Source organism: Tachysurus vachellii, chromosome 9 (assembly GCF_030014155.1).
Source record: "Tachysurus vachellii isolate PV-2020 chromosome 9, HZAU_Pvac_v1, whole genome shotgun sequence".
Lineage (NCBI taxonomy): Eukaryota > Metazoa > Chordata > Actinopteri > Siluriformes > Bagridae > Tachysurus > Tachysurus vachellii.
Genome location: NC_083468.1, coordinates 2823312 through 2847373, shown reverse-complemented (window position 1 = coordinate 2847373; position 24062 = coordinate 2823312). Strand labels below are relative to the sequence as shown.

Below are 24062 nucleotides of genomic sequence, written 5' to 3'. Positions count from 1 at the left end.
TAACCATCTTTCTTTATCTTATTCACACTCACAAATGTCAGATGACCGCAAACCAAAATAACCAACAATTCAAAAGTATTCGAATTCTTTACCTGATGATTAAATATATAGTAATTATAATAAGTATAATATCAAACCCTGTTACCAATCCTGACCTCAAAATCATTCTAATTAACACAGGAAACCTCAAGACCTGAAGACATGCACAAACTTAACAAGTCTAAAAGTTTTTTTTTGTTGTTGTTTTTTGTCATGGAAAACTGCTCGAGATCTTTTACAAATATCTCCAATCGCAGACACGTTAGATATTTTAGTGAAAGGGTAAGTTCTTTCGTCTGGAAAGGCTTCACTTAATAGTGCTATTGCTAGTGATTTGTAAAAAAAAAAAAAATAATAACTTTTTTTTGTCAGAAAAATCTGTAGAAAAAGTACATTGTGTTTAAAAAAGTCATGTGTTCATGTTATAGAAGATTTATTCACTTTGGATGGGTGCCGATAATTCTGAATGAATCAAAAGGTGGAAAAAAGGGGACAAATAATTGGGTTAATTTATCCAATCAATGAATATGAGTGAAAGATTTGATTAATTTAGTAATAATAATTTTAAGACCGGTGTGAAAAAGCAGTTTTAGTCACATGAACTATAAGAACCTGTAAGTTTTTAACTTCCCTGTGTTACTCTTCGTGTTACAGAGGACTGTTTTATTTCAAGGTGACTCATTTTATTCTCAGGGACAGTGTATAGTGATCATCGTACCCATATGCAGTTCTTCTCCAAACTGCCGCTACCATGTTTAGAAGCACACAATTATGTCTCTGTGCCCTTTAGCAAGTTTCTCTTCACTGAAACTCAAACCTGTTCCAGTATAAACGTGTGTGCACAATGCAAGCAGGGTGTGTTAAGGTTGGAGTGGAAGAACTCGAGCGTCCTGCACAGAGCCCTGATGCCAACAGCACTTAAGACTTTTGGAATGAACTGGAACACAGAGCGAACCCCAGACCTCCTCTCCTCGTCTGACATCAGCGCCTGATCTCACTAATGCTCTATAGTATTAGATAATTAAAACAAATCTCCATCTTCACAGCCCTACAGCCTAAAGCCAAAGCCTTTATTATAAATATGGAATTGTATGTTCAAAAAGAATATAATGTAATGATTAGGTGGCCACATTAGGTTTTGTTATGTATTTATTTATTTTAAACCTTCAGTACAGTGCCGTCTAGTGGCCAATAATCTGAAGTACAGCTTTACCCTCCTCCCTTCTGGCACTGATACAAACCCCGCCTCCTATGCTATGATTCGTTACGTTGTCCAAGAAACAACCAAAAGCAGAATACGGCATGACTCGCACTATAGGTAGGAAAAAAAACTATCCGTGTGCTAGTCTTGGACAACGTAATGAATCATAGCATAGAAGGCGGGGTTTGTATCGAAAAAAAAAGCTGTACTTCAGATTATTGGCCACTAGATGGCACTGTACTGCAGGTTTACTGCAGGACTCGCACTACGGTTAGGAAAAAAAACTGCACCCGTGTGCTAGTTATCCCGTATTCTACTTTGTGATTGGTTGTTTCTTGGACAACGTAACGAATCATAGCATAGAAGGCGGGGTATGTATAAAAAAGCTGTACTTCAGATTAGTGGCCACTAGATGGCACTGTACTGCAGGTTTACTGCAGGACTCGCACTACTGGTAGGAAAAAAACTGTCTCCGTGTGCTAGTCGTTCGATGACATAACTTCCGTTCTGTACCGGTAGTGCTTCCGTGTGAACGTCCAATCAGATGCCGTGGTGACTTTTGTTATGGCTGTGTTTGTTTGGAGCGGCTTTATAACGAAGCAGCAGTAAAATGTCGAGCCGAGCGCTGAGGAGACTGAAAGGGAAACAGCGGGGACAAGAGGACATCAACATCCAGGACCTGAAGCTTGGCGCTGGAGAAGGAAAGAGAGCAGAATTAGAGGAGGAGGAAGAGGAGGAAGAGGAGGAGGAGGTTATACAGCCGGCCAACAGCAGCCACAAAGCCAAGAAGATAAGGAGCAAAAATCAGAATAATATCAACAACATTTATGAACTGGTCAGAGTTTAACTGTGTCTAACATTTAATATGTACATTTATATCACAGTCATTTATATCACAGTCACTGTTTTTAAAGTAGCGTCACTGTCAGGTTCTCATGCTACCTTCAAGTGTCCTCCGATTTACTGTTAAATACGGTTTAGTAGTAATTCAAGACTTATTACTAGTCCAACAAAGACAAGGACTTGTACAAGCGTGTAGTCATAATATAATATAATTATATATATAAAATTATAAATATAGTCATAATAATAATAATAATACAATAATAATAATAATATAGTAATATAATAATATAATAATGTACATAATATAATAATATAAATAATATAATAATAGTAGTAATAATAATGATACTACTACTACTACTAATAATAATAATAATAATAATAATAATAAATCTTACACAAACGCTCTACCTTAACCTAATTCTCCAATTAATATAGAAAATATGTATAACGATAAGAAAAAACACGCCACATTTACATGTGGCGTTGGAAAGGATGCATGAAATAGATGAGAACTCCTTATATAGACGCTGTATTTCTGGGGGCGGGGCTTCCTGAAATGGGCGGAGATTATTTACATATTGATCCCAACCAATCAGAATCAGAAGGTATTTGGTGTTAGGTTTAGTAAAATTTTAATTCAGTTTACAGCTATAAACATAAAATTTGTATTAAAAGATTGATAAATAATCAACAGTTTCAATGACATGATATGAGAAATCCAACATAGCATTGAACTGCTCCTAGCTGTTATTATCTACATAGTCACATAAAACCAAAAAAATCTGCAGAATCAACTTTTACATATTGTCAGCGATCTGTTCTATACATGGGTACATACAAACATTTACCCATTTTAAATGACACATTGGTAACACTACAAACTTTATCATAAACAAAAACAAGTGTCTCTGTGTTAAACACACAGTTACGCTGAGCTAAGGCAGAGACTCGACTCAACTGGTTTGTGCTCTGATAAATAAATACCCTTCATTTGTCCTGGAGGTTTGACTCTCGTTTTTATGTGTCCTGAATTACAGATTGGTGAAGCAGCTGATACCGACGGCAACAAAACCCAGAGCGACGAGGAGAGAGGCTCAGTACCAGGAAAGCAAGAAAAGGTTTATAAGTATTTTAAATGTAAAGAATTCTGTCTGTTTGTGTGACAGGTTTAAAAAAAGGGCAGAAAATCTACATATTTAATTCAGATGTCAGTAGAGAATTATTTCAAATGTATTAATTAAAGGATTCGTGTCCTCTAGTGTATTACAATAACAATGAGAACAGTCACTGGACTCCCTTTACCCCTGAGATGGAACGTCTGCTTTGTGACTTGCTTTTTAAAGACATTTTTTAAGTTTTACTTGGTTTTTTTTTTTTTTTTTTTAGTCTGACTCCAATGAAAAGACAAGCAATAAGAAAAAGAAGAGGAAGAAGAAGAGGAAAAAGGCAGCTGCTGCAGACGCCCCGGTTTGATTGCGTTTTATTTTTTCTTCTTCTTCTCGGTTATTGACATCTGTGATCCTGATTCATCTGTCATTTTGTTAAGTTGTGGGTTTGCAGGACAGTTGGTTTTGTATTTAGTCACATCGAAAAAAATCTCAAAGCAAAGAAAGGATTTTTCAAAATGTCACAATAGTCCTGTGAACAATTTACAAATTAATTTGTTCGTATTTATTATAATTATTTGTCTTCCCTGTATATCATGAGTATTAGGGAAGACAAATAATGAGTATTTGTTGTGTGTGTGTGTGTAGGAGGAGCCAGATAAAGGTGACGACATTGACGCTTTCCTAAAGACCATAGAGAAAGAGAACAGTTTGTTAGTTCAGACTGAGGATGGTGGAGTTTCAGGACACAGACCTGTGCTGTATGTTGAACACAGGTAAAAGCGTCTTCATCACAACAGATTAAATCTCTAATGACCTGATTTTACTCTCAAAGGAACACGAGGACGTTTTAATATAAATTAAATACAGGTTCATGTCTAACTCGAGTAATCCTAGACGATCTTATACATTTCTTCAGTCTGTTCTGATCTCATTATAACTGATTTGTGTATATTATATATTATACATCATTTCTTGCCCCGCCCCTTTGTTTGATCAGTTTCTTTGCTGACGAATGTGGGCGTGGCCTCATTTTTTTGATCGTAGCTGAAATGTTTAAACTAGAGCGTGGGACTTATTACTTTATATATCTGTAAATCTTCAGTATAGATAGTTAGATATAAACGAATATAAATCAGGGTGAAATTGTTTTTGTTTGTTTGTTTTATTTGCTAGTTACGTGCTAGGCCTTGTACTAGCATCGTTAGCAGATTAGCAAGACAAGTTAGTTCCATACAGTACACTCACCAGAGACACCATCGATCTCTGCTACTTCCTATTACGAGTTTTTTTCTTTGTATATATAATTATATATATTATAAATACACATTTATTTACATTTTGCAATGCAGTAAATCAGAGCTAACTGCAGGAAGAAGAACACGTCGACTCGCAGGCACGCCATAGGAATTGAGAGCTGAACGGTGGCTTGTTGCTTTGTCACCAGCTAATATGACCCCAGGATCTCGTTCTGTGCACTCAGACTTAACCCCAACTGTCTGCAGCTTTAAAGAATTTTACATTATCTGCTCTTTAGGAATCTGAACCCTGAGACTGAATTAAAGAGATATTTTGGAGCTCGGGCTGTGCTTGGAGAACAAAGGTGTGTTTTTATTTGGTTGTTTTGTTTATATCCAGATATCCATGCTAAACCAGCTTCAGTGTTCAGTTTTATATGTAGTGAGGTCTTCTGCTTATCGTGTGTGTGTGTGTGTGTGTGTGTGTGTGTGTGTGTGTGACATTCAGACCCAGGCAGAGACAGAGGCAGTTTCATCGCAGCACATGGATGACTTCCCCTAAAGACACATGGGCTCGCTTTAGTCGACCAGGTAAAACCAGACAGCGGTCAGATTTTAGTCTCTAACTTTATTCATAATCCTGTGGAGGTCAGAGAACGATTACTTCTTATTTTCTTATTGCTTAGTAACATACAGGGCAATTATCAAGCACAATAACAGGAAGATTTGCACTTTGTATACAAAACAAACATGTATATAAATGTGGTTATAATGCAGCATTTTTTTCTGTCATACAGTTGTGTTCAAAATTATTCAACCCCCAATGCTGTAAATGGTTTTAGGGAATTTAGTGTACATTTGTAATTGTATTCAGAATGAAATCCTACAAGGACTTCTTAAAGAACCATATGCAACTAAAATGACATCAATTAGTTTTGTAATACAGTAGTAAATGTTTATTTTGTGAATTCTTCATTGACATAATTATTCAACCCCTTAAAGACTACCACTCTGAAGAACAGAGGTTCAATGAAGTGTTTTCAATCAGGTATTGAAAACACCTGTGGATATCAGGGAGCAGCAATAAATATACGCAGCAATATACGCAGCAATACGGCGCACCCTGCGTAATGAAGGCCTCCATGCCAGAACTCCCAGGCGCACCCCCTTGCTGTCCCCAAAGAATAAGAAGAGTCGACTGCAGTATGCCAAAAGTCATGTGGACAAACCACAGAAGTTTTGGGATAGTGTTCTGTGGACTGATGAAACAAAATTAGAACTGTTTGGGCCCATGGATCAACGCTATGTTTGGAGGAGGAAGAACAAGGCCTATGAAGAAAAGAACACCTTGCCTACTGTGAAGCATGGCGGGGGGTCAATCATGCTTTGGGGCTGTTTTGCTTCTGCAGGTACTGGGAAGCTTCAGCGTGTGCAAGGTACCATGAATTCTCTTCAGTACCAGAAGATATTGGATGACAATGTGATGCAGTCCGTCACAAACCTGAGGCTTGGAAGACGTTGGACCTTTCAACAGGACAATGATCCCAAGCATACCTCCAAGTCCACTAGAGCATGGTTGCAGATTAAAGGCTGGAACATTTTGAAGTGGCCATCGCAGTCACCAGACTTAAATCCGATTGAGAACCTCTGGTGGGACTTAAAGAAAGCAGTTGCAGTGCGCAAGCCTAAGAATGTGACTGAACTGGAGGCTTTTGCCCATGATGAATGGGCGAAAATACCCGTAGATCGCTGCAAGACACTTGTGTCAAGCTATGCTTCACGTTTAAAAGCTGTTATAACTGTAAAAGGATGTTGTACTAAGTACTAAGATTGAATGTCACTTGGGGGTTGAATAAAACTGATAATGATGTGAGCTCAGAAAAGACATTTGTGGTTATTTCATTATAAATGTTATGTTATATTTGTCTGACCTACATGTGCCTCTTTGATTTAATTGTAAGCAGGATGACTGAATGATCATAATCAATGTCAAACCGACCAAAACAATCAATTTCAGTGGGGGTTGAATCATTTTGAACACAACTGTATTTGTTATTTCTTTTAAGTGAAGATGAAGGTCTGCATGGACGCAGATTAAATAATTCTCCATATGAATGTTCTCATTTTCTGCCTCTCAACATTCTCAAGGTATTTCCATGAGTCTGCTGGAGTCCACAGACGGCCTCCAGTTCTTTGCATTCGAGCACAGCCGCGATTACCAGCAAGTCCAGTTCAAGTTCCTTGATGCTGTGGAGTCTATGGATCCTAACAACATTGTGGTAAATAAATCAGGGCCTGTAGTCCTTAGATCGGTTCTAACCAGACATACTTTCAGCGAGCGGACGTTTGTGTTACATTTATGTTTGTGGAACGTTTAGGATTCGTGTCGCCAGAGATTTAGACTGACAGCAGAACCTCTGGACTCTATTGCAGTTTTTATTGGACAAGGAACCGCCCAAGATGGTGTCTGAGTGACATGTAAAGCAACCAATCACAGTTCGTTTTGTTCAGCGTCACGTTTAGGGGTGTGGACATGTAAAGTCGATGTCCCGATAAAAACAGACCATCATGCAACCACAGATAGTTCATTTAAGAAACTCGTGCCAATGAGTCTGTGAACTTCACAGCATTTGGAAACTCCAGTGTTTAGCTGATCCACATAAGCGCTCATAAAAAAAAAAAAAAGTCACAAGTAGCTCTCTCGGAAATCCCGAAGAATCCAACCAATCAGAGTACAACTACAAAACTTTGGAAGTGTTTCTAATTTTGTGTCCCGTATGTATCCGACGTTCAGGAAACGCTTTGGTGAGATGTCCGATACCGAGACTAGTCTTTTGTTCCGTCTAACATTAACACTGACATCTACACTCTGGTGTAATGATGGTTAAATGACTGTCTTTTAACAGGCACTGTTACAGCTGAACCCCTACCACATCGACTCCCTGCTGCAACTCTCTGACGTGTGTCGCATTCAGGAGGACCAGGAGATGGCCAGAGACCTGATCGGTGAGATTGTCTTTGCATTTGTATTTTGGAAATCTGCACCTGGGGGGCACGGTGGCTTAGTGGTTATCACGTTCGCCACACACCTCCAGGGTCGGGGTTCGATTCCCGCCTCCGCCTTGTGTGTGTGTAGTTTGCATGTTCTCCCCGTGCCTCGGGGGTTTCCTCTGGGTACTCCGGTTTCCTCCCCCGGTCCAAAGACATGCATGGTAGGTTGATTGGCATCTCTGGGAAATTGTCCGTAGCGTGTGAGTGCGTGAGTGAATGAGAATGTATGTGTGTGCCCTGCGATGGGTTGGCACTCCGTCCAGGGTGTATCCTGCCTTGATGCCCGATAACGCCTGAGATAGGCACAGGCTCCCCGTGACCCGAGGTAGTTCGGATAAGCGGTAGAAAATGAGTGAGAGTGAGAAATCTGCACCTGATCCCCACAGTAATGTCGTCACTCTAAAAGGCTAAAATACTGAATTAAGCCTCTTCATTTATTATATGAGCACCTGGACTGTTGCATCGTGTCATTTGTCTCATGTAACATCTACACACGTGTGTGAATCGAAACAGAATTTCAAAATAGAAGCACACAGATCCTGACTTTGTAGTTAGGATGATATTCATAACCTTCTTTTGTAAGATAATTGAATAGTACAAAATAGAAGAATGTGAATTTATCTTCTTATCCCATAACCCCTGCAGCTCAGACCCTTAAATATAGGCATTGGGGTTGATATAAACACGACTCTGTGTTATTCAGATCGATTTGGACCCATTTGTACACATTTTTTCATAACGTTAATGTTAATTTGTTGCGTGCGGCATGTTTGGCTGAGCGATGATACGATTATCTAATTAAATCGACTCGGTTAAATTAAACTGACTTAGGAGTCGATCTGTCAGACCGTCTGTGCAGGAGCAAAGACGTAAAAAAAAAAAAAACCCCGTTAGATAAAATAAAACAACAGTATATAGTCGACTACGAGGAGAAACGGAGAAATAAAGTAAAAATGGTGTCTCCTAGCAGCAGGAAGTGTTTAATAGGGTCTGCAGTGATGGTTGTATGATGGTTGGGAAGGGTTTGATTAGTGCAGGTAAGTGTACTGATGCTCCATGAAGACAGAACCTGATCATCATCATCATCATCATATTTTATCACAATGTTTACTTGCTATTACAGACAGCTAGACTGCTAGTCAGGACGCTCTCTATTGTCCCCCCCGTATAAGGTGTTCTGTGAGCTGCTAAAGGGAAACAGGTTGACGACGTAGATACGAGACTCACGTTGACCCGTACACCAGTGAACATCGATGCCTCTGGCAGGAGCGTATTGGTGATTGTTCAGAAACTAAACCTGGTATTCTTCAGTAATCCTTCTCAGCATTTTTCCTTCTCAGAAGATGAGATGAGAAACTTGTTTGCTTTCAAAAGCACTAACAAGCTCTGATTTTGTTGTATAAAGCATTCAGCTCTTCGTCCTGAAAGCTCTCGTCATTCATTAGTGTGCATCTCGTCATTCTTCTTGAATGGAAATTATATTATGTAGTATGTAGGACATTTATGTCCTGTTTTTTATGCTTGTCCTTTTGTGTATGTGTCTGTGGTCATCAGAGAGGGCTTTGTACAGCTTTGAGTGTGTGTTCCACCCCATGTTCAGCCTCACCTCAGGGACCAGCAGGTTGGATTACCGAAGAGCAGAGAACAGGTTTGTGTCTCTCTTCCTCAGATCCTGAATCTCACCATCATCACTGTTGGTTTTTCTGGTGCTTTCCAAAGTCATTTCTTTACCCAGTATGATAGAAACTACCACCAAGCCCTGAATTATCGTCTCCACGCAAGAGACCTTACTGAATTATTTAAGTATTTTGGAATGAATGCAAACAAATGGTCCGACTTGGGTTAGGGGTTTTCTCCTGAAATAAAATAGGAGGAATATAAAGTAAAAATGAGAGCTTTCTATAACATCCAGAATAATGATAAACATGGTCAGTGGAAAATGTTAACCTCTTCTTCTTCTTCTACTTCTACTTTTGTCTTTTCCCGTTAAGGGTCGCCACATCGAATCATCAGTTTCCACCTAACTCTATCCTCATCATCCTCTACACCTTCATGTCCTCATTTAACACATCCATATATCTCCTCTTTGTCCTTCCTCTTGACCTCTTACCTGGCAGCTCCATCTCCAACATCCTTTTACCAATATAACCATCTCCCTCCTCTGTACATGTCCAAACCATCTCAATCTAGTCTCTCTGTCCTTGTCCCCAAAACAGCCAACCCGAGCCGTCCCTCTGATGTGCTCGTTCCTAATCCTGTCCATCCTCGTCACTCCTAAAGAGAACCTCATCATCCTCATCTCTGCTACCTCCATCTCTGCCTCATGTCTTTTCCTCACTGCTACAGTCTCTAACCCATACAGCAGAGCTGCTCTCACTACCGTCTTCTACACCTTTCCTTTCATTCTTACTAACACTCTTCTGTCACACACACACACACAACACTCCTGACACTCTTCTGTCATACACACAACACTCCTGACACTCTTCTGTCATACACACAACACTCCTGACACTCTTCTGTCATACACACAACACTCCTGACACTCTTCTGTCACACACACACAACACTCCTGACACTCTTCTGTCACTCACACACAACACTCCTGACACTCTTCTGTCACACACACACACAACACTCCTGACACTCTTCTGTCACACACACACACAACACTCCTGACACTCTTCTGTCACACACACACACACACACACACACAACACTCCTGACACTCTTCTGTCACACACACACAACACTCATGACACTCTTCTGTCTCACACACACACACAACACTCCTGACACTCTTCTGTCACACACACACACACACACACACACAACACTCCTGACACTCTTCTGTCACACACACACAACACTCATGACACTCTTCTGTCACACACACAACACTCCTGACACTCTTCTGTCTCACACACACACACAACACTCCTGACACTCTTCTGTCTCACACACACACACACAACACTCCTGACACTCTTCTGTCACACACACAACACTCCTGAACTCACCTCTTTTCCACACTCCCTGTCACACTGGACGGTTGACCCCAAATACTCCTGCCCCTTCTTGACCTCAGAACCCAGTGACTTCACTGTTCTACTTCCCTCCCTCTTATTCATACACATGTATTCTGTCTAAGGTAAATGTGAACCTCATGTCTTGATTATTTTCCTGTAACAGCACACTCCTTTCAAAAGTGGTTTCATCCTCACACACTTATTTACATGGAGTGCCAATAATAATGAAGTCCCTCATCAAACTTTTTTAAAGCTTAGTATTTTCAGACAGGCAAGTTTTGTCATTTTTATTATGCTGATAACACTCTAAGATCATTTGTTTTGTCGTCTCTGTGCAGAGCGTTCTATCTGGCGGTTTATAAGCACATGATGTTCCTGGAGAAAAGAGGATGTCCACGTACCTCTCTGGAATACTGCAAACTTATCCTGAGGTACAGCTCATTGTCGAGTTCTCAGCGTTATGCTTGTCTTCCGCCTGTGAAACACACGATCTGCTTTCATTAACCAGTTTATTAATAGCTGAAGGTCTGTTAATGTGTGTCTGTGTGCGTGTGTTGCTCGGTATAGTCTGGACCCGGATAACGATCCTCTGTGCATGCTGCTGCTGATTGATTTCCTGTGTCTGCGCTGTCGAGAATACAGCTTCCTCATCCGACTGTATGACGAGTGGGAGGTAAGACGCCTGCAGATATCATCTCTACCAGTCTGTCAGAAAGAAATAAACATTTGTCGGTGTGTTGTTTCAGGAAAAGAAGCAACAACAGGGCTTTGTGTTAAAGCAGATTTCGTTTAAACACCCATTGTTTTTGTAGATACGCACATCCCGGCCATTTGATTTTACGTTCATTAATAAACGAAAGGTCATTTGTTTGAACTCTTTCGAGCTACATTCGGTATTATAAGTCACCTGTAAGACGTTCTCACTTACGATTCTATTCCTGTTAACACTTCCGTTATAGCGCTTGTATAAAATTCCACAAATCTCGCCTCTCCTCTTACTGTACGCTGACATTAAAGATGCTTTTTCTAAATGAATAAATAAATAAACATGATGGACGATAAGGATTGATCGTGCACCATACAAGACCCTGTGTATCTTGTTGTTACCATAGAAACAGTAACGTATTAGAACGAGCGCGTTAATAAAAGCTTCTTATGGAATGTAAATCTACGCCTTTCAACCAATCAGGTTCAAGAATTTAGCAGTGTTTACCGTGAAACAGACATTTATTCTTTTCAGTCTTTTTCAATACTTTGTCCAAATAAATCGAAGTTCACTTAAGTGTGGACTTAGAAGTAGCGTACATCATCATCATCATCATCATCATCATCATCATCATCATTATTTTTCCACTTAGATGACTGTTCGTGATAGTTAAGTGTAGTAGTTCTTGTGTCTAATCGAGAGCTAAGTGACACGATTCGATTTACTGTTTTGTTTTTTAGGTACATCGGAACCTGTCCCTGCTGCCTAACTTTGGATTCTCTGTAGCTCTGGCTTGCTATCATGTGAGTCAACAAGAGGAGACGACACCCGAGGAGAGCCAAGGCATGAAGATCAGATCTGACACACTGCTTCAGAATGCACTTATCTTCTTTCCTGGAGGTGATACACACACACACACACAGCTTTTTCTTTTTTTCTTTTTAAATTATCAACAGTATTTATTTATTTTTATTTTTTTTACACTCTAACCCATGATCCAGTGAAAATCCACCATCGGTCTATAAAATCACAGTATATGCTCCCTACATGGGGTCAGTAATGTCTACTTGTCTGATAAAACACCAGGAATCATTATTGTCCTCTCAGACCTTATATGGGTGCTTGGCATTGTTCGTTGTCCACTGAACAGAACCCAACACCGATACTCCTGGACGTCAGGGTTACAGGATGCTTGTAAGGTGCACAGGGCTAAATCCGTGTGTGACCGGTTTGGCTTTGTGAGTATGATGGAACACTATAGTACTCGGCGCTCCACAGTACTGGGGGGAAAATATGGGAATATTTGGAATGGCTGGTGAAAAAGAAATCAAAACTTGAGTTGAATTGTCCAGAGACAGGATTTTGTGATTGTAGAGGAGCTTTTAACCCTGTGTTTGTGTGTGTTTTGCAGTGCTGATGCCTTTGTTGGATCATTGCTCAGTACAGCCCGATGCTGCCGTGTCGTCCCACGCATACTTTGGTCCCAAAAGTCGCTTGGGGTAATTATTTATGTTCACACTGTCAGTGTTTTATCTAATGTTAAAATTAGAGTCAGTTAGAGTTTGGTCTTCTCTCTCTCTCTCTCTCTCTCTCTCTCTCTCTCTCTCTCTCTCCCCACATCTCTCTCTCTCTCACCCTCTCTCTCCCCATCTCTCACCCTCTCTCTCCCCATCTCTCACGCCCTCTCGCTCCTCATCTATCTCTCACTCTCTCCCCATCTCTCCCTCTCTCCCTCCCCCCTCCCTCCCCCCCTCTCCCCCCCTCTCTCCCTCTCTCTCTCACGCCCTCTCTCTCCCCATCTCTCACACCCTCTCGCTCCCCATCTATCTCTCACTCTCTCTCCCCATTTATCTCTTTCCCTCTCTCTCCCCATCTATCTCTCACTCTCTCTCCCCATCTCTCTCTCTCTCGCTCGCTCTCTCACTCACTCACTCTCTCTCCCCATCTCTCTCTCTCACTCACTCTCTCTCTCCCCATCTCTCTCTCTCTCTCTCTCTCTCTCTCTCTCTCTCTCTCTCTCTCTCTCTCTCTCTCTCTCTTTCTCCATCTCTTAGGCAGCCGCCTGCTCTGTTGGAGCTCATGGGTCTGTACGTGGGTCGCTGTCACAGCCTGTGGAAGGAGGCAGGAGTGATGCTGTGGATGGAGGGAAACGTTCGGGAGGTGTTGAGGAGGGTCGATGAGAAGGACGCGGTGGTGGACGATGCCCAGAACAAGTAAGAACCACAGACATACACACAATATATGGCATATTTTCTATTTTTAATTAAAAGATACATTAATGTATTAAAATATACATAAATAAAGGCTAAGGTGCAAGACAAAGTACATGACATGACAATACTATCTCTATCTCTTATCGAATTAGTGCACGATTTTGAATTAGTGCACAAATTTTGATTTTATGCACAATGGTGTGTGTGTGTGTGTGTGTGTGTGTGTGTGTGTGTGTGTGTGTGTACACGTGCACATTCCCATGGTCAGGAGGAAGCAGAGATACCAGAGCGCTCCCAGGAACATTCACAGACACGTACTTCTTTCTGAGATTAAGGAAGCCACATCTGCACTGCCTCTGGTGATTTTTTATTTATTTATTTATTTAAATTCATAATGTGAAAAACAACAGGCCTGACCTTTCGTTTTTTACAGCAATCGGTATACAACATCAATGAAATGGCATTGAAAAAAATATCATTCATTCATTTTTTATTATTTTTTTTTTTTATGTACATGAATTTTTTTCTATTTATGATTTTGATAAAATATCTAAATAAATTTCCGGTGATGTTTATTTTAATTTACTAACAGTTTTGCAATTTACTTCACTGTTGTTGCTTGTTTTTGTTTTACACAGGAAGTGACCACACAGCCAGTGATGAGTTATGATCCACTTCCTCCTCTGGATTCCGTCGCCTCTTACACCAGGCCAGAAAGGTACAGCTGTCTCAGTCTCCATTTTATTTCTCTATCGTCTCTCTGTCTTTTATTTCTCTGCACTTCACAACACAGGAATTCTTCTTCACGATTTCTGGACGTTTTTAGTGATCGAACGCTGCATATTGAGCTGAATGTTGAGCTTAAACCTTAAAATAGATGAAATGCAGTGATGCCCAGTGTTTAAGACAGAGCTTTCATGTAGATGTTGATGCTTGGGTGTGTCTGAGAGACACACACACACACACACACAGACAGACAGACAGACAGACAGACAAGGTCTTGTGATGCATGTTAACAAGTTAATTAAGAACACTGAAAGATTGATGTTGAAAGTGCCTCCAAATGCGATTAAAGAAAAGAGAGGATTTTTTAAACAAGAGCTCTTGGTAAAAAGACTCAGCCTGATTACTTTCCTTCTGCTTTATTTATCTGTTCAGTATAATGCAAAATTACCACAAAACCAAATCGGACAAACACACAAAACCTCGGCTTCAAGCCAGATTTTGCTAATCGATTGCTGTTCATCATTGTGCCTTTTAATGCTAACTGTTCATCAGTGTGCCTTTAATGCTAACTGTACAGAAAGTGATCATGAAAAATCTCAATATGGTAAAATCTGTACAAGTTAAGAATGTTTCAGTAAGATAACATTTTGTGAAACTCCTTTCAGGTCGAATCCGAGAGCCTCGAACGTGAGCACTTTGTCGCTGTTGGTCCGCTCCTTGTTGCCCAACTTCAACCTGCAGGTGAGTGATTTCACATCTCTGCTCTTCTGTACAGTGGCCGAGACGTGCAAAACACATTAACAAATCCCAAAACAAATTAACAAATCCTATAACACATTAACAAATCCCAAAACACATTAGCAAATCCCAAAACAAATTAACAAATCCGAAAACACAAGGACAAGTCAGACAACCCAGAAACGGTAGTGTATCATTTATTTATTTTTTTTTCTTGAAAACTTACCAATCATTGGACAAGACACCTGTCACTCAAGATATACAGGTATGGAATCATATGTGTAATATGTAAAGTTCTCCGTTTAAATATAAGAAAATAACAGAATTAATCCACAGTAATCCATTCCATCCATCCATTCCAACTTTTCCCTGCGGCAGACTGTTGAACTTCATGTATACCTTGAGTGAAAGGTGTCTTGTCCAATCACAAACTATAACAACCGCTTCCGGGTTGTCTGACTTGTTAATGTGTTTTGGGATTTGTTAATTTGTTTTCGGATTTGTTGATTTGTTAATGTGTTTTCGGATTTGTTAATTTGTTTTCGGATTTGTTCATTTGTTTTGCACTTCCCGGCCACCGTACTTCTGTGAGGTCCAGCAGACATAATGTTCTCCCCTCTATAACTGCCTTGCATGTAATAAGCTGTGTTTTGCGTTGGATGGAGTCCAAGTGCTCATCAGTTGAACCTGAATTCGATTACAAATTGCATAACGACACAAAAATAAGACGTCTGTTTTGTAGAGAGTCGCATGATTGCGCCTGTGGATCACTGCAATGAGTTTGATCACTGAACTGGTCACCAGATACATGCACACGACTTTGATCTAGAAGCTGATTCAGGAAAATGGGTTTCATTCATTTGGCTGCAAAATACATTTCAAGACGAATTGTGTAATCATGTGAACTGCTACTATCACAGAAACCATCATGCAGTGGCAAAAACATACCGGTACAGTGCCTTACAAAAGTACCTTCTGAGGTCAGGACTTTGACTTGACAATTCATTATCATCTCCATTATCAGCTTCTGTAGAAGTCTCAAATCTTTGGAAGACTAAAACAGTTTTTCCTCAAGAATTGCTCCGTATTTATTTCCGTCCACCTTTCTTTAAAACCTGACCAGTTTTCCAGTCCTCACAGTCTGATGCTGCCACCACCATGCTTCACTGTCAGAAGGTTGACGAGAAGCGTTGGGATTATTCCACACGTAGCCTTTCCAAAAAGACCAGACAACCTTCTGACATGTGTTTGTGGAGTCTACTACATGCTGTTTGGTGAAATCCGAACATGGTTTCTTATATTTGTTTCTTAAATCCCTGCTCGAGTGGTCCTATTGACAGATATTCAGATCTCCACTGTGGATCTTTGCAGCTCCTTCAGTGTTATTGTTGGTGAATCTCTAATTAATGCCCTCCTTACTTGAGTTTTAGCTTGTCTAGTTCGTACTGGTGCCATTTTGATATAATGGATTTAATGGAGCTCTGTGGAATGTTCAAAGGTTGGATTTTTTTTTTTTTTTTTTTTTTTTTTTAAATAACCCAGTCTCTGGCATGTTTGAAGAGCTCCTTGGTCTTCATGTCGGAGACTTAGTGCTTTTACAGACTCGGAGGGGTCTTTTTAGAACATGAATATTTATATACTGACATTATGTGACAGGTCGTGTGACCTGTACACTCACAAAATTTCAGTTTTTCCTTCTTTATTTTCTTAGACAAAGAATTTTTCGTTCCACTTTTGTGTTTTTTGTTCCACAAACAGTTTGGGCTATTTTTGTTAAGCCCATTATATAAACTCCAAACAATAATCCAGTGTGTAATGCAACAAAACAGGAAAAACTCCAAGGAGGCTGAAAACCTTTACAAGGCACTGTACTTGACCTCATCGAAAGGCTCATGAGCCCTCACTAACCCTCACAGATGAGATGATATTAAAAAAATATACAAATTGCTTTATACCACAGAGGAGCCTTTTTATTACAAACTCTATACTGGAGGGTTTCAAGAGGAAGGTGTGACTGAATGAAGGGTTGATTTGAAGGAAATATAATAATGTATAATGATATCTATGATTTTTGGTCATTAACACTCCTGAAACCAGCAAACCGATAGTTGTCCTTCTTTCAGGGTGGACAGAGACCTGAGGAAGACCTGGAAGTGGCACGTGCTGGTCAAGACCTGAACCAGGAAGTAAACCGACTGATGGTAGCCATGAGGGACATGCTGGCAAACATCCAGTTCCAGGATCCGCCGAGGGACGACAACCAAGACCGAGACGAGGAGGAGTGGGACTGAGATCGGGAACTAGAGCCGAAGAGGAGAAAATTATGACAAGACGAGGACAGACCAAAAGTTATCAACTCTTAATTAAGCCGAATCATCCAGACTCTATACGATTATATTTGATATTAACAGATGCTTTTATCCAGAGCGACTTAACGGTGTTAATCTCAGCATAATGCTATGCAACCACGGCTTAAGGGTTTTCCTCAAGGACATAACACTGGTTTCTAGATTTCAACAATCAATCAGATCAGATATCAGATACTTTACCTTTTAAAATTCAGAGCAGATCCAAGTCATTAATCAGTCTATAAAATATCCGACTCGTATATAGGACTTGTATTAAAAAGTAGTGATAAATTCTCTCAATTGATCTTTTTATCGATTAAAAGACTTTTGCTTGGGTTTGTATTGTACTGACTGTTTTTTCCTTAAAAAAACACTAAAATTGAAAACTAGCATGGCTAACTTGTAGCTTGTTTTTCTTCATGAATCCTTACATAAAGAGACCGAGAAGCAGCCGGTCTGAAACACACTGAACACACTTTTTTTAACATCATGTAGAGTTAGCAAATGATGTATTTTAGCCTGTTTCTAAAATGTTCCTATTTAGAGATATTTACTGGGCAGAAAAATCGGGAATGTTATGCTAACATCGATGCAGCTTTTCTGTTCTTCTGACTGATCATCTTTATCCTGTGATGAAACATTTCTATCACAATGGGGACATGGTTTCTTTCAGATCTGATGAGGAGGTAATTGATATAAATCACAGTCACCAGATTTCATCCCAGATGAAGACTTACATGAGAATTTGGAGCGATGTGTTAGACAGCGTTAGACAGCGATGTGTTAGACAGTAGTTCTTCACCACTATCATCAAAACATCAGCTGAGGGAATCAGTTTTATGTCCAAACGTTTTATTTCCTCATCCTTACAGTTTTCCAGAACATTCGTCTATTAAATAGTTCATTTAAAATGCTCGCTGTAGTCAGAAAAAAGTCTGAAGAAAGCTCAAAGTGAAGAAAGTGTAAACAAGGCAGTCTGCTGGATTTTTCTCCTTTTAAAGAAATCACATGATTAAATCAGCAATGGTGTAAATGTTGGCTGCTATGTGTTTGTGAAGTGCAGTTTTGTTTTCCATTTCACCTGAAGCTCCAGACGATGTCATGAGGAATATTTGGAACAAGTGCACCTTCAGGCTTTATGCTTAAGGCATGCCGTTTCCTCAGACTTATCCATCCGTGCCAATGCCACGTCTGTTCAGCTTTTGCTCCCCCGCTCCTGTGTGGTGCAAACAGACATGTGATTAAGGCCATACTGTAAATCCCATCTCCGTTCCTAATGGATTAACATTAGAGAGTAAAGCAGTTCAGCGAATCTCACAAGGAAATTCAGGAATCACTAAAATATATATATAAAATATAATTCATTCATCTTCTACCGCTTATCCGAACTACCTCGGGTCACGGGGAGCCTGTGCCTATCTCAGGCGTCATCGGGCATCAAGGCAGGATACACCCTGGACGGAGTGCCAACCCATCGCAGGGCACACACACACACACTCATTCACTCACGCAATCACACACTAGGGACAATTTTCCAGAGATGCCAATCAACCTACCATGCATGTCTTTGGACCGGGGGAGGAAACCGGAGTACCCGGAGGAAACCCCCGAGGCACGGGGAGAACATGCAAACTCCACACACACAAGGTGGAGGCGGGAATCGAACCCCGTTTTAGATTGTTTATATTACTTAAAATAAATCTATAATACAAAGTAATAATAAAATATATTTATTTTGTATATTTTCCTTTAGATTTCAGTAAAATGTCTAGAAATAGTTTGAACCTTAATTATTATAATTTATTAAATTTAATATTAATCTATTTTTTTCCTTTATTTATCCTTTCGCTTGTTGGTGAAATCTTTAAATTAAAGCTAAATTTGAACTACCAAAAGTGAATGACTTCCTATTAGAGCTGTACTCATAATCCATGCACTTGAGTGGCAGAGCGATTTAAATGACCGCGTGTTGTGATGATGTCACACAACAAGTCTCCTCCCCAATCTCTCTCTCTCTCTCCCCATCTCTCTCTCGCTCTCCCATCTCTCTCTCACTCTTATTTCTCTCTCTCTCTCTCTCTCTCTCTCTCTCTCTCTCTCTCTCTCTCTCTCCATCTCTCTCCCCATCTCTCTCTTTCTCTCTCTCCCCATCTCTCTCTCTCCCCTCTCTCTCTCTCTCTCCCCATCTCTCTCTCTCTCTCTCTCTCTCTCTCTCTCTCCCCATCTCTCTCTCACTCTTATTTCTCTCTCTCTCTCTCCCCATCTCTCTCTCTCTCTCTCTCTCTCTCGAATTTCAGCACGAGAAAGAAAAGGAGGAGTTTGTTTATTTTAAAAACAACATTTAGAACACCTCCAGACGGATTTCTTATACCACCACCAACTCCTGAACTTCTATCAAGTTTTACATCAAGGCTCATTAATACACCTTTTAATAAACTGGCTCCAGATGGGATGATCATTATTCAGAAATTAAAACAAACAAGTAAAATAAATCTTACTCTGGTCAGAGATGCACTAGAATTAGAGTTCAGGTGAATGTGACAGAATTTACGGATTTTCTCTTGGTGGATTTAACCTCAGCATAAAGGTAGGAAAATATGCTTTAAGTCATTTTTTTAATGTTCAAGTTAGTGATAGAATTCATGATTTTGCCCAGTATGAATATTATAACATGACATAATCATATCATCATTATTATATACGTTGAATATATAGTATTTATATGCTAAGTATGTAGTAAGTATATTGGGAGAGTTAAAATGCAGTTTCTAACATGGCTCCTGCTCAGACATCAAAGTTTTATTGCTGAATTGCAGAACATTCAGATGCAAATTTGCAATTTCAAAGTTTTATTTTTGTGCACCAAATTTTCTTGTGTATGAAGTGTCTTGTCTTGATCTACAAAGTGTATAAAATTCCAAAGTTCAATTTAAGCATGTAGATACAGTGCAAACACTCATAAATTAGTTCCTTAGAGGTTCTTTGGATGGTAAAAAGTTCTACCTTCATAAATTTTTAGGTTCTGCTTTGAACCCAGTAGCACTCTACAATTCTGCATTAAAAGCTTTAAATGTTTTCTTAGAGGAACAAAGTAAAGAAACATTTTTACTAAGAGTGCATGGATGTACAGACAAAATGTGAAGTGTAAGACCACATGAATGTTCTTTGAGTTGTCCAATTTTTAAACCATTAAAGGTTCTATATAGAACCTACCACCTCAGTGTCTCCCTTACTGAGTTCAATTTATAGCTTTCCCAAGTGGGACAAATTAAAGTTTTGCTTTCCTTGAAAGTGTATGGTTGGCCATCCGTCTGTCCATCCATGCTCTCTTAGAAATAAAGGTTCCCCGTTACACCCTGTATGGTTCTTCAGTTTGTCTCTCTGGAGGAACCCTTTAAATTGTATGTAGATTTATACGACAGAAAATAAAAAAGTTTGTATCTTTGCTCTTTTTATTCTAAAATGTTTCAGTAATCAACAAAAGTTACAACATAATACAAAAGGTCTGTATCTAATACCATCTCCATATGTTCCAGTTTAAAGAGAAAAACCTTTGCTTTATTATGAACACCATGAAGTCCAACCAGAGCATTGACTACCTGGACAATGTCGCCTTCAATGTGTCGGTCAGTGACATGAACATGACGGGCATCAACCAGATCACCATCCCTCAGGAACTGTTTCTGGTGCTGGGCTTGATAAGCCTGGTGGAGAACATTCTGGTTATTGCAGCCATCATTAAAAACAGAAACCTGCATTCTCCGATGTACTATTTCATCTGTTGCCTTGCCGTGTCTGACATGCTGGTCAGTGTGAGCAACGTGGTGGAGACAATGTTCATGCTGCTCACGGACCACAGCCTTCTGAGTGTGACTGCAAGGATGCTGCGCCACCTGGACAACGTCATAGACATCATGATCTGCAGCTCTGTGTTGTCCTCGTTGTCCTTCCTGTGCACCATCGCGGCTGATCGCTACATCACCATCTTCTATGCCCTCCGCTACCACAGCATAATGACCACACAGCGTGCTGTCACCATCATTGTGATCGTCTGGCTCACCAGCATCACCTCCAGCTCACTGTTTATTATCTACCACACAGACACCGCAGTCATCGCCTGCCTCGTTACCTTCTTCAGCATCACGCTGATTTTCACAGCAGTGCTCTATCTGCACATGTTCATCCTAGCACACGTACACTCCAAGCGCATCATGGCGCTGGATAAAAACCATCGCCAGGCCACCAGCATGAAAGGCGCCATCACTCTGACCATCCTGTTGGGTGTTTTCATTATTTGCTGGGGTCCGTTCTTTCTGCACCTGATCCTGATCCTGACGTGTCCAACAAACCCTTATTGCAAGTGCTACTTCAGCCATTTTAACCTCTTCTTAATCCTTATTATATGTAACTCTCTCATAGACCCTTTGATTTACGCCTATCGGAGTCAAGAACTGCGAAAGACGCTTAAGGAAATTGTTTTCTGCTCTTGGTGCTTCGTTATGTAAGATTCGTTGAGAAAATTGCAGACACGGCGTACAGTTTACACCTGTAAATGCAACAAGCATGACGAATAGACTTCTAGATTGAATTACACCCATTAAATTCATTATTTATCCTTTTCAAGGACTGAAAGAATTCGCACATGCAAACTTGACTGAAATAACTGGACCTTTTAGCTGCCAGAATGTGGTGTTCCAGTGATTATGGTATAAATACTGAATGATGGATTCTCACAATTCAGCATCAGCATGAATTACATTTTGGGATGATTTTTAATCCGGTTCATCTGCACGGATGTTTGATGATGCCTATCAATTCATTATCCTCCTCATCATCATCATCATCATCATCATCATCATGTGGGGATGTGGTAGCTCAGTGGTTAAGGTGTTGGGCTACTGATCGGAAGGTCATGGGTTCGAACCCAAGGTCCACCAAGCTGCCACTGCTGGGCCCCTGAGCAAGGCCTTTAACCCTCAGTTGCTCAGTTGTAAGTCACTCTGGATAAGGGTGTCTGCTAAATGCCATAAATGTAAATCATCATCTGTTTGGCTCTAGATTTTTTTTTAAATGTTTATTAATTATTTCTTTTTGCAAAGAAATTCTGAATTTCTGTTTAAAAAATAATTATGTTTTATACCACCAACAACAGACCCTTCACTTCAGTAACTATTCAGCTTGACGTAAAGCCCTTAATGATTAAGCCAATGCTTGTCATGTTACCGGTGATTTCATGAACAAAAATATTTTAATCATCATCCAATTTTTGTATGAGAGAAGAATTTTTTTTTAGGAAGCATTAAGAAGTGACTTCCTAAAAATGAAGATTTTAAGACAAGTTGATCATGATCAAAGGAAGGACATTTGAAAGGAGATTTTTATAAATACACACACACACACTCACAGTCATGTGGTCTGAAAAACAAAAGTGATGCCCTGCAAACACAAAATCTTTTGCTATCAAATCAGCATTATTATCTTGGTGCTTGTTCTGAATGTTGCTTTTATCTTCGGTTATTAAACACGGATTTGTGCTAATTCTTCTGCTAATTTGAAATATGAATCGCTCTTTTGTTAGGTTTAATTAGACCTCATGACAAGATGATGCCGTGGGCAACATTGTTAAGGTGGTACGTCGATTGCAGTCAGCGCTGCAAAGCAGAACTTTCTCAGTCACTAAATATAAGACAGCAAAGGCGTAGCATTAAAATAGTTTAGCTATTAATGCTGCAAAATATTTTCCTGTGCAAATTGCATCTGGTGTTATTGTAAAACATGTTACCGGATTGGAAAGATTGCACACACAAAGTGAAAATAAATCAATAAAATGCCTCTACTCATTTAATGCAGTTTTCTTCTCTTGCTCGGCACATTACTAACAGTGAAGCATGGAGTTGGGAGCATCACGATGATGTGCAGCTGCTTCTCTGCTAACAGTCCATAAATTGCTGTAGCAGGACAAATTAAAGGAGAATTTATTCTCATCATCTAAAGAACTGAATCTGGAGAGAAGGTGGATGTTTCAACAAAACAAAAACAACAACAGAAGGAAGAAGAAGAAGAAGATGAAGACTTTCTGTTCTGTTCCTTTTAGGACTTGAGATCAGAGCATCTGAATCTTACAATATTCTTCTATTATTTGTATTTTTATTTTTAATTACTATTTAATTATTTATTTTTTAATTTTTATGTAAAGTACCTTAGAAGAATGTACTTTACATTAGTAAAGTACATTTAGTACCTTTGATGAATTTGTTTATTCATCAAATCTTATACATTATGGCTGGAATAAACCTTGGAAGGATGATTACTTTCCCACTAGTCTGTTTCTAATGTTAATATTAACTATAGAGCCTCATCTTTTTCTTCTACTTTCGTCTTTTCCCGTTAAGGGGTCGCCACAGCCAATCATCAGTTTTCACCTAACTCTATCCTCATCATCCTCTACTCTCGCTCCAATTACCTTCATGTCCTCATTTAACACATCCATATATCTCCTCTTTGTCCTTCCTCTTGACCTCTTACCTGGCAGCTCCATCTCCAACATCCTTCTACCAATATAACCATCTCCCTCCTCTGTACATGTCCAAACCATCTCAATCGTCTCTCTGTCCTTGTCCCCAAAACAGCCAACCCGAGCTGTCCCTCTGATGTGCTCGTCCCTAATCCTGTCCATCCTCGTCACTCCAAAAGAGAACCTCATCATCCTCATCTCTGCTACCTCCATCTCTGTCTCATGTCTTTTCCTCACTGCTACAGTCTCTAACCCATACAGCAGAGCTGCTCTCACTACCGTCTTCTACACCTTTCCTTTGAAT

At 39.9% G+C, this 24062-nt stretch overlaps 2 protein-coding genes across 2 annotated transcripts; both read left to right on the top strand.

The window, feature by feature from the left end:
* The first annotated feature begins 1749 nt into the window (after positions 1-1749).
* On the top strand, positions 1750-17633 carry tcf25 (transcription factor 25 (basic helix-loop-helix)). The gene is made up of 18 exons (XM_060878837.1): positions 1750-2075; positions 3127-3207; positions 3476-3556; positions 3844-3971; positions 4733-4798; positions 4942-5024; positions 6582-6712; positions 7340-7439; positions 9039-9132; positions 10852-10944; positions 11081-11186; positions 11960-12119; positions 12631-12718; positions 13274-13432; positions 13701-13791; positions 14071-14150; positions 14824-14899; positions 17020-17633. The coding sequence occupies exons 1-18, from the start codon at positions 1851-1853 to the stop codon at positions 17185-17187; spliced, it is 2010 nt and encodes a 669-aa protein (XP_060734820.1). The 5' UTR covers positions 1750-1850; the 3' UTR covers positions 17188-17633.
* Positions 17634-20816: 3183 nt separating this feature from the next.
* mc1r (melanocortin 1 receptor) lies at positions 20817-21749 on the top strand. The gene has a single exon (XM_060878599.1). It carries the CDS (start codon positions 20817-20819, stop codon positions 21747-21749), a length of 933 nt encoding a protein of 310 aa, XP_060734582.1.
* The last annotated feature ends 2313 nt before the right edge of the window (positions 21750-24062 follow it).